General features: G+C 34.1%; 1 protein-coding gene across 1 annotated transcript; it reads right to left on the bottom strand.

Annotated features, from left to right (window-relative positions):
- Nucleotides 1–1,677: 1,677 nt before the first annotated feature.
- On the bottom strand, nt 1,678–5,239 carry LOC130962536 (dual specificity protein phosphatase PHS1-like). The gene is made up of 4 exons (XM_057888739.1): nt 5,054–5,239; nt 2,305–2,379; nt 2,054–2,184; nt 1,678–1,864 (listed from the first exon to the last, which is right to left on the bottom strand). The coding sequence occupies exons 1-4, from the start codon at nt 5,237–5,239 to the stop codon at nt 1,678–1,680; spliced, it is 579 nt and encodes a 192-aa protein (XP_057744722.1).
- Between the last annotated feature and the right edge of the window lie 6,799 nt (nt 5,240–12,038).

Here is a 12,038-nt window from a genome sequence, read left to right as displayed (position 1 = left end):
CCTCCCGAGATCAGTTCTTATGATTCTCAGTGTAAACTATTATTTGAAAACATACACCAGCTGTTATTATTTTTTGCCTTATTCTTATATATTTGTTTTAACTGTAAGTAACCACTTAGTTATATTTTAATATTCTCTCTTGCTCTCTTTAGATTTATCAAGCAAATGAGAAAACTAAGTTTTATTTGGTTCAACAAACACAACTTTAGATAATAAACCAACAATGAAGTATATACTAAAATTATAGTTTAACTGTACTAGCTCAATGAAGAAAAATTGTCAAATTGTTATCATTTTTTTAATTGCTACCTAATAATAATAATAATGTAAAAATGTTCTATATTTCCAGTAATAAGATAATTGAAAAAATGGAGACACATCATACATGATAATCAAGCTGGTTGTTATCTTTTTGATATAACATCCAACCTGGAACGATGATGGTTGCTCCTGTTTCTGTTGTAAAGAGGCATTCACTAGAGGATAGGGCTGAAGACCTTTCTGAAATTGAGAAAATATCTGATCCAGGTAGCTCAGCATTGCTTCTTTTATATTTTTTGATGCATTTTTCTAAAAAGAAAAAGAAAGATTAAAAAAAATGAATTCTCAAAAGAATCATAAAATTTGCTCCTTGCTGAAGTTGGACTGTCTTTTTGCAGATGATACGCAAGAGGAGCATGTTGGGTATAGGATGGAGAATGGTAATAAAAAGGATCACAGTAATCCTAGCAGATCCAAAGAGGGGGAGTTCAATGTGCATCACCAATCTTCACCACAACTCAATAATTTGGGACTGAAACAGATGGAGTTATCGATTTTCATGAAAAGAGTTATGCATTTAGTTTAATTTTAAGGAATATATTATCGATTTTCAGTTCTGATTTAATATATCATAAATAGATAGATGGATATACTTTGGCAAGTGACAACCTTATGGCAATAATACTTAGTAAATTGAGGCAGCAACATATATATTTGTAGTGATTATTATTTAAAAAAAAGTTCACATAATAGTGTGATCTATCTTCTATGGGGAAAAAATTCCATGATGAGAGGCGTATGTGGGGAACATCATGATGGCCAGCAAATTAAATAAGAGAAGTTAACTAAATCAGGGAAAGGTGAAGTAGTTGTGACTGTGAGACCTCTAATTCAATAAAATAATTTGTTACTGCCAGACAACCCAGCAGATTAAAGTGATCCAATATAAACAATTATGACCAATTTGATGAACTGGTTTCTTGTGTATGTTTTGTGTTGCATATGCTTTGAGTGGATATGATGGACAAGTGTTGGATGTCTGGGTTTTATAGAGGACTTTTAAACAAACGAAAGATTATCCTTTAAGGATAAGTCGACAATAAAAATATATATTTTTGTCCTATAACCAGATAATTAACAAAGCCCTTTTTCTACTTTACACTTGGAATAAAGAAAAACAGAGAAACTACAATGAAAAGCCAACAGAGTTGAGTAACCTTTCTTCATGTCTTGTTAGAGTAATCTATTCATCTATCATTGACTGAGACTGCCTCTGTGTCGGGCTAACACTGCTGCCGCGGCTAACCTCCAAAGCCGTCAGTGCATTCTGTATTTTCATTGTCATGGCACTGTCTACACTCCCAGACGACAGCTTTTTATGCAACTTCTGGAGATGGGGCTTAAGTGAGCTGCTGCTTAATCCGGCATTCTTGCCGCAGATGGGCAAACTTGCATCGTTGGTTTTCGTTGCTGCCACTCCATAGAAACCTTTCCATTCAGCTTTTTATCCAGTTCCTGTAAGATCTTGGCAAAACCGTCGTTCGGCTGTGCTCTGCGGTGTACTCGTTTCAGTGTGTTCCATGCTTCTAGTAGAGTGAACTTCCTATATATTGATATAAATTACACTGATTTATTAGTGTGCCAAGTTTCAAAATGACATATATTTGAAAAGGAGTATAATATATAATTAGCTATTAAGATTCAAAAACATTTAACTATTTTAACTATTTAACAAGATTGCATAATTTCAAATCTCTTTTACTTACTTTCTGGGCATTAAGTAAGCAAGAACCAGAATACGCTTCTGCTTCTCCCCTCAAAACAATGAACTAAAACTCTCTGACCAATCTGCTCAACATAATCTATAAAATCACAAGCTTCTTCAAATATGCTGCTGATGTTACAATCTTCATTGTCACTCACCTGTTTTCAATGAGCAAGAACAGGACAAATATAAGAGTTAAATCACTGACATAACTTAATAAATGAAATGATTAAGCGAGGAGATTTCGACGTCAGCATTAACATGGAACAAACAAATACCGTTGGGTGAGACATGATAAGACGACTTACATAGAAATTTTTATATGTAAATAGATCAGGAAACTGAGAATCGGCCTGTCCAATTTCGTCAGTACACAAACACAATATATGTGTGATTCCCAAGCGTTGCAACGTGTATATAGATCTTGCAGTCAATGCTCCACCAACATAGAAAGTTGATGGTTTCAGTAGCTAAAAGAAGGGGGTTGAATCTTAGCCCCCTTTTTGCTTGATAACACTTGCTGACTTGTCAGACTAATTCTGGAAACTTTTACTCTTTTTATCTCTTCACTGCACACGAGACTTTTTGTTTTGTCTCGTCCCTAGCCACGAGACTTTTCTTTTTGTCTCGTCACTTGGCACGAGATAATTCTGGTTTTTGCTCCTGTGTAGTAGAAAACAGAAATGGAGTAGAGAGAGAAGGAAGATCACACCCAAACATATCCTGGTTCAGCTGCTAAGTGCAGTGCAGCCTACATCCAGTCTCCATCACAAATATGCTGGAATTTCACTATAATCAATCTGATTACAACTTGTAAAGTGCTAACCCAACTTACAAGGGGATTCCCACATAATCATGAAACACAACATAGATGAACAAATGACCTCTAAGACATCTATGGCTTTTTCTTTTAATTTTGCACTCTCTGCCTTTTTCCGCTCTATGGCTTTTTCATACAAATCTCATTTGTTTGCCTTTTTCCATGAGACTCAAGACATGACAAAATTAAACAGAAAAATACAAAACTGAATACATTGAAGGAGAAGAGAAAACTGTTAGCTCAGGTAGCTCTGAGAACTCTGTGCCTTGCACTCTCAAATTTTTCTCCTTACTTCAAACAGTGGTTGTTCTCTCTTATTATAGAAGAGGGAAGCTTCCACTATTGAAGCCAAAAACCGAACCAACTTCTTCGTCCTTCAACACTGAACCGGTTCGGCCACATAGAGAGAGAAGAGATAACCATGCAAAATCCAACATGCAATTACCTCTAGTCCTTTCTTGATCATCACACTTCATCAATCCGGGCTCTCCATCCTTGGCTTCCTCTCCAAGATGGATTTCTGGCCCTTGATGCTTCATGATGATGATGACTTCATCTGCTTCAATCTCTGCCTCAACCATCACTTCGCCACTCTAGCTACTTCTTGTGGTGGTTGTCCAAAATCAAAGACAAGCCATACTTCAAGAATCTCCCTTACTAGCCGAATCTTCATCTACCTTTTTTGAGCATGAAGAGCCCAAGATAACCTCACCAAATCTAACCACATTTGGTGAATATCTTAGCCACAGCTCATTTTTCTTTTTCTTGCCATCATTAGCTTGATGGTCTTGATGCATGCTGCTTCATTTCGGTAGCTCCATGTAGCTTCCATGACTTCCTTTATTTTCTGGATATTGACCGAAAAGAAGAAAGAGATGAGAGAGAATAAACAACTTGGAGGAAAAGCAATTCAAATGTAATAAACCAATTAGTTGGTAAAAGTTGCTTTTACTTCCCTAGCTTAGAGTGGCGTGTAGCACTATGGCCATCAATCAATTCAGCCGAACTTTTCTCTCTCATATTTTCCATGCATTAATTAACAATGTAATAGATTTGAAATCCATCACATGGTTAAAAGCTTGGATCCGTTGGAAGCATTTTGCTTTCATTTTATCTTGGTTTCGGACCAAGTTTGGAAGCATTCATCAACAATAAGATTTGGGCTTTGTAGCATTAAAATTAAAAACTGGCCCAACTAGTTAACATTTGCTTTCCTGATGAATTTGAAATCAAGCATTGGATCTCAAGCATATAACACAATTGGGCTTGGAGCAACCAAAATCATTCTGGCCCAAGTAATTTATTTTCCATTCAGCCATGAGAAACTAACTCATATTAATGCTGAATATTTTAATCATTGGGCTAGCAACATTTCCTTTTATTTCGGCCCAATATGTAAAACCTGCAACAAAATTATTAATCAATATATATTAAATGAAGATCAAATTAATAATTTTGTAATTAATTATTTTAATAATGTTTAGTCATCACAAATATTAATTTAGAGTTTTCCAAACTCATCAAAAGTATTTGTAACGACGGAAGGTTTCTCTGTATTCGCAGCCTCAAATATCAACACAATCCTCTCAGGGATATGCTCAAGTCTTGTCTGAAAGTTCAAGGAGTAAATGCTTTATTTGGAGATACATAAATGAACCAAGTTTAAGATGTTAGTTTTTGGTGTAATAAAATGAATTTATCTTCAGTTCACATGCATCAATGACAAGGTTGTCGTCACTAACCTTTCAAAGAACAAGCAGAGACTAACCTTACGGAAAAGATGAATATCAGCAGCATCTCTTGACAAGAATATACAACAGCAATATTCAACCAAATTACAGGCATCACCATATACAGATTCGGAGACAAGTGCCTCAAAAGTTTTTCACATTTTTTTCCTAGTCAATCTATTCATCCTGCAATCTGAAATTTTCTATTTTTTAAATTATAAGTTTTTAGTTTCACAAATTGATGAAAAAACTAGCTCTAATCTGGATATGCATGCGTGAGAAGTAGAATAAATAAATTCTAAAGAGACAAGAAAAGATGGGGTTAAACATTCTTTTGGTAAGTTTTTAGCAAAAATTTAAATACTTAACCAATTTATTTTGCATCTTGGATTTGAACTTTGAAGAACCTGAAACAATCAAATCATCACCATCTTAACAGATTATAAATTGAAATGCCACTTCAATAAAAATTTGTACCTGATTTAATAAAGTACTGCTTCCATGCTTAGTGGGCAATATGTGAAGACCTTTGGTAGTATCTATATTATCACTAGAAGACAATATTGTGTGATCAGTAATAATTTCTTGTTTCAGTTTTCCATTAAGATGGAGCTCATTAAAGTTCTCGTTTATTCTACAATGAGCAATGTTCTGTCTTGCCATAGATGTAGACATATTTTCAAATGGATACATTGGCATACAATCTATATCCTGCAGTATGAAAATAGTAGTGTCACCATAGTGCATTCAAAATACTTTATATCTTATTGTAATTACTAGTCAATCATAAAATCTAAAATCTACTAAATAGACTTTCGAGCTAGCTAGCTAGATTCTAGCCTGAGCCTTAAGATTAGTTGTGGAAACAAATAATGTTCAGAATTTTAGATATTGTACTTATGAAATATTATATGGATGTAACTAACACCTAGATAGTTATGAATTTTTCTTATAGCAGGAAGATACATGCATCAACAGGGTGATCTATAACAATTCAACAATAGGTATCTCTCATAGCAGTGAACAAAATAGAGATAAGAATGAGTTACCCCTTCCTGAATTTCAGAATCTTATGAAAGAAGTACAATTTGGAGCCACCACTGACAGGAAGTCCTTAGAGAAAGAAAACAACAGGATGTATAAGTCATGAGAAGGATGACTATGAAAAAGAGGTAACAAAACTCAAAAACATGATTTCAATGCTTCAAGAAAGGTAACGTAGTCTTGAGGTTCAACTTCTTGAGTGCTGTGGTCTTAGAGAGCAAGAAAAAGCAGTGAAGGAGCTGCACAATAGATTGAAGATAAGTAATATAGAAGCAAAGATGTTCAGTCTAAAGGTTCAGACCTTACAATCAGAGAATCATAGATTACAGGAACAGGTGGCTGATCATGCAAAAGTGGTAGCTGAGCTTGAGACCACAAAAGCCAAAGTTGAACTATTGCAGAAGAAACTTAGGCATGAAGCTGAACATAATAGGGAGCAGATCATAATTCTTCAACAAAGAGTTTCCAAATTGCAAGAACAAGAACAAGAATTCAAAGTTGTTGACTGTGATCATGATATTCAATTAAAGCTGCAAAAGCTGAAGGATCTTGAGTCTGAAGTAGAAGTGTTGAGGCAGTCTAATTTCAGATTGCAGCTGAAAAATTCTGAATTAGCTCAAAGATTGGATTCTACACAGATCCTTGCAAATGCTGTTCTGGAAGAACCAGAGGTAATAACGTTATATTATATTCTTTTAGTCTCTCTTTGTTTTTCTTGGAAATCTTCCAAAGTGATTTTCAAGTCTTTTCTTATTTTTTATATTGACTGCAACTCTGCATTGACACCATAGATCTCTTACCTAAAAAGTTTATACTTTTTTTCCTGAAACATGACATTACAGGTACAATAACCACTCCAAGCTTCTGTACGTGTTGTAACTAAGGGGACTCTAGACATTAAGAACACTAGCAGATGATTTTGACCTAAATAAACTCTAATCAAAGTCAAAATGAACTTAAGCAAATCATCCAGACTTGCTCGCAATTTTCAAAGAGAATAATTTGGAATATTACCAGCAAACCAGCTGAATTAGTAAATTACAAAAATGGATATAATTCAAGCATAATGACAAAATGAGGAATTATTTTGCAATTCAATATTTTGCAGAAATTGCACGAAGAATATGAGAAATTATTTGATAAATTAACATACAAAAAGTCTTTGCTGAGGAACCTGGATAATGTTGGCAAAGAAATGCAAGAAAACGACGAAAGCGGTGCCGTGAGAAAAAAAATCTTTGCTAGAGGAACTGATTCTTCTTCTTCTTTGTCCAGACGGAGAGGAGAACCACGGAGAATGATAAGGCGGCTGCTGGTGCATGCTGCTATGCGTGAAGACCGATGGAGAGGGAGGAACGAAGATGGTGAAAATATGTTTTTCTTTTTTTTGTATGAATGGGATAAGAGAGGAGTTAAACGTCCCTGAGATTTACAAAATGCATGGATTTAGTCCTGACTTCCTAATTGCACTAATTACGTCCTCCAGATTGCAAAAAATGCATTAACATAGTCCCTCTCGAATTTTTCGTTCATATTTCTTGCCGGCGGGAGTGACGTGGCAAATAATTGCCACGTTAGAGGATGGAAAACGTCGTTGTATTGGGTTTTGGCGCTAAACCCATAACTAGACAACGCTGTTTCAAGTAGGAAGTATTAACAAAACGTTCAACCAACCCCCTCCCCCCATATTCAAAGAGATCACTTCATCTTCCTCATCTTCTGCGAACTGAAAGCGCCAAATCCTGGCATTCGAGAGCCCAGGCGAAGCTTTTCGAAGTGAAACAATTTGCAGTTCACAGGAACCTGGTCATCGTTGGCTCAAGATCGTTGAAGGAAGGAACAAAGATTCTGCGTGAAATCCCCTGTGACAGAAGTAGACATGCAGTATATTAGATAGTGTTGTTTTATTTTTCATAGTGGTAAGGTATCCATCATTATGGATTTTACTTGGCAATTTGGTGTAGATTGATGAAAAACCATGGATGCTATGTTAGTAGCTAGGGTTTTTTGTACCTGGTGGTGTGGGTAGGGGTTATCAAAATGCTCTGTGAGATTCAATAATTTCTTTAAAATTTTCAGTTTCAAAATTCACTCACAATTTTATCCTCGCACTAAATATGGGTCAAATTTACCATACAAACAAAAGTGATGTTCAAACATTTTTTGATTGGGGTACCTGAAATTGCAATTGTGTTATATTCTTATTATATTGTTCGGAATTTGTTCTCTTGTCAATGAAAGAACTAAACTATTTAATAATTAAATATTAAGGTCCTGGAAATGCAATTGTGAAAATGAGTTTGAAAATCGCAATGAAGTGCATGATAAATCAAGAGAAATTCTTAAACAAAATCTATTTGTTGGTCTTCAATTAGGTCAAAGAGTTTCTCTCTGGAAGTGCTTGATTGAAAATGAGTGATGAGAATGGAAGTGCAGAGAACGAAGTGTGTGAGAGGTTGAAATCTCTGACTCTTGAGCCCAGGGTTAATAGTCATTTGCAAATCATACTGCTTGTATCTGGTGGTCACTTTGCTGGTTGTGTCTTTGATGGTGATGCAGTTGTGGCTCACAAGAACTTTCACAGGTTAGGAAACAATTAATTCGGCTAAAATTTGAAGTAATAGTTTTTGCTTAACATGTTTGACGGAGAGAATCTATTGCAATAGACATGCACAATGCACATGCCATTTTAACTGTTTTCATAGGCAATATTGTACTTGGTTTTTATTTTTCCTGGATGTTGTGAATGAGTTAAGCTTGAGTTAACTATCAGAAACCTAATGCTTCTTGCTGACCTGTGATGTTGGAAGCCAATATTTTAAAACTTGCATTACCTTTCGTTTGTAGCACCCTCATTTATCACTCAACTTGATACAATCTTAATTTCTTACCAAACACTGGTGTTCATTATGTGTTCTCAACTTTTGATGCATCAGTTATCAAATTGGAGTTTTCCAGATTTAATGCTCAATTATTGATTTATGATGTTGGCTTCTTGAAATTAGAATCTTTTAGAAGGGTTTACATGCATCATCCATTCTATATTTCCTTCTTGAGAACAAGGAAAATGTTTAAAACTTTCCTTTAGGCATTGCGTTTCTCCCGTGCAAGGCATGGGAATGAATTCTTGTTTGGCTTAATTAGATAGAGGATAGCCGAAGATTTAGAGTTAAATTGAGTCCAAGAAAAAACTATTGGCAAATATTTAAAAAGATTTAGATTTTAATAGTTTGATTTTGATATGATTTTCTATGGGCTTTTCACAGGACGTTTACCACACCCACCCCGATCTGGTACTCGCAAGCCTCTGCTCTGACTTGGCCTCTTTGGCCTCCTTGTGGTTGGGTTTACGGTTTAGGGTTTAAAAAGAGATCAGGGACCAAATTGGGTCATAAACTTTTATTTGGCACATCATGCAACCGTTAGACACTCCAGCGTGACAATCATTCGCCACGTCACTCCCGTCGGCAAGAAATATGAAGGGAAAATTCGAGAGGGACCACGTTGATGCATTTTTTGCAATTCGGAGGACGTAATTAGTACAATTGGTAAGTCAAGGATTAAATCGATGCATTTTGTGAATCTCAGGAACCACTTTGGGGTTTAACTCGATAAGAGAGATTAGATTAGGGTTCATAATAAATCAAGCAATTTTTTAGTTAATATAAATAATGAAATGTATTTTGGTTTTGATTTTTAATTTGAGTCAAATTTAAAATTATAAAATAAAATAAAGTTAATTGAATTTTGATTAAATTAAAAGGATTAGGATTGTTTTTGTCTAATATAAAAGAAAAGGATATTTAAATTTTTTTGTAAAAATTAAATAAAATTTATTTTTTATTTTTATTAAAATATAAGGGTGATTTAGTAAAATTATTGATATGATATGTATTTAAAAAAAGAAAAATTAATGCAAACACCTTTTTTAACCCTCCAAAACCCTCTGAATGCCCCCATTTTCAAGATCTCCCAAATTGGGAGGTTTTATGAGATTCAAATTTAAATTACCTTTTCATTCCTATAATCCTAATAAATTATTATATATTTCCATTTATTACCATTTACTTTTTTATGCATAATATTTTAGTAAAGGATAAAATTGTAGAAGTATATAGCAAACCCTCCAAACCTTTCTTCTTATTTATTTTAAACTCTTGAACAAGAGAGGATTTAAAAATGTCAAGCCTCCCTTAACTTCCCCTTTCTCCATTCCAAAACCTTCCGTTTTAATGGTATAAACCCGCTTTAGAACTTGTACAATTGAACCAATGCTGCTTCATCACTTTCTGGCATTTTGAATAAGCATACACTATTGAACGTGGATGCTGATCTTCAGAGTGAACTGGAGGTTGTGGCTGGGTTCATTAAATTGGAGGATAAGGAGAAACAATTAAAAAACCATTAATAAAAATAGAGAAATTGATGTTGAATGAAGCTATACAAGTTATAAAAAAAGCTGCACCACTGGTGAGTGGTGATCTTTTAATTATAGACTTACATAATATATTTAAGAGTAAAGTATCGTTTTTGTCCTCAACGTTTGGGGTAAGTCTTATTTGTGTCCCTAACATTTAAATCGTCCTATTTGTATTCCTAACATTTATAAAAGTGATTCAATGTTATCCTACTATCAATTATACTAACAAATCAGATTATATTTTTCAATTATTCTCATTTGGATGTATTCATTCTCAATTAGGTCTCACTTTGATATGTTCGATTTTAATATTATACCCACTATTTGTGTTTAGATTCAATTATGTCCCTAGAAAAGTGAATTATATAAATGTTGTAGGAATTAGTTTCAATTTTTGATGAGCTATTTTTCAGAGTGGATTATCGATTCTATTCTAGACATTCGTATTCTAACTTCAAAAAGAGATTTTTAAAACTCAAACTAAAGCGTTTATGATGTGTAATTGACGGCAGGATAACATTGAATCACTTTTACAAACGTTAGGATACAAATAGGACGATTTAAACGTTAGGGACACAAATAGGATTTACCCCAAACATTGGGGACAAAAACGATACTTTACTCTATATTTAAAACTCAATGCAGCTTGAGGAGGCGATGTCCTTTTTTAAGGACAATGTACAGAGCTTGCTTAATACTGAAGATATAATATTGTATCCAGTATCTGCTCGGTCTGGTCTTGAAGCAAAACTTACAGCTAAGTCTAATGTTGGGAAACTTAATGATTTGTCTAGTTCCGGTTCTCACAATGGTGCCAGCAGCTTTGATGAGCTTGAAAAGTTCTTGTTTAGCTTTTTGGATGGGTCAACAATCCCTGGGATGAATACAATGAGGCGCAGAGAGACTAATTTCATCGTGTCCAACACTTGTGACACAAGATTGCCGATATGCCAAGCAGGACTTAGCTGCAGTGAATGATATTGTTTATAGTGTAAATGATTTTGCAATAAATATGGAAACCGAGAGCCTTTCTTGGAGGAGACAAACTTCATCTTTGGTATGTTTTAAGAATTTCATAATTTTGTTTAATCAAGACAACTTGTTTCCCTTTTAATTGGTATGCTGTGGTATATTACCAGGTTGAGACTACAAAATCACGTGTTGTGGAGCTCATTAAAGTGAAAGCAAAAGCAGAAAAGTTGGCATCTGAGCTTGAAGAAGCCATGAATAAAGATTTCATTGAAGCTATGGAATATTTGGACAATTACGTGAAAATTCTTGGCAAGCCTTACCAAGATCAAGCACAGAATAGACTGAATATGCTTCTAGAGATTCAAGAGGAATTGTCAAATGTTGAGAAAAAACTTAGACCACTGCAGGTTGAAATCCAAAATCTTCATGTCTCATGATTGACTTTGCAGTTTTGCACACATCATCATTTTTGTTGTTGATGATGCTTAAGAATTCTCCACTATATTTTGGTATTATATTATTTTTAGAATAAGAAAATTTATTATGAGGTGAATTTGTTTTAAAATAAAGTCAGAGTACTTTTGTCCTAAGTACTAACTACTGTTTCGTTTAGTTAGTTATAATTATGATTTTTTTATTAATTTAAAGTCATTATTCATGTATTGAACAAAATCTTAGATGAACTAAATTCTAAATATATTACATTGTACTATCAAATTTAGATCATTTGTTTTAATAATTATATCCAATTAAGATTGTCGACGGTCGAGACACTGATCTCTATTCTTTGCTAGCAGTATTTTGATGGCAGTATATTTTTAGCTAATTAATACGGCAAATCTTATCCAACAATCATAATTTTTGGAAAAGAAAAATACGCATGCCTCGTTACCATAGCAATGCACTTTATGCAAAAAAGCATACACAATTTGAAATTTTATAAAAATATAAGGTTAACTTTATTCATTAAAATTGGTAATATGTAGAAATATATCTATATAGTATATACCATTGTCAATCCTATTT

The sequence above is a fragment of the Arachis stenosperma genome, chromosome 2 (genome assembly GCF_014773155.1).
Source record: "Arachis stenosperma cultivar V10309 chromosome 2, arast.V10309.gnm1.PFL2, whole genome shotgun sequence".
Lineage (NCBI taxonomy): Eukaryota > Viridiplantae > Streptophyta > Magnoliopsida > Fabales > Fabaceae > Arachis > Arachis stenosperma.
This window is presented reverse-complemented; position numbering and strand designations above follow the sequence as displayed.

Excerpts from the sequence above, each read along its gene's own strand:
- LOC130962536 (XM_057888739.1), bottom strand. The coding sequence starts at position 5,239 with ATGGCAAGACAGAACATTGCTCATTGTAGAATAAACGAGAACTTTAAT. Across the intron at positions 2,380-5,053 it reads GCAGTACTTTATTAAATCAG|GCCGATTCTCAGTTTCCTGA; the intron begins GTACAAATTTTT and ends GAAATTGGACAG. Across the intron at positions 2,185-2,304 it reads TTATCATGTCTCACCCAACG|GTGAGTGACAATGAAGATTG; the intron begins GTATTTGTTTGT and ends CATTGAAAACAG.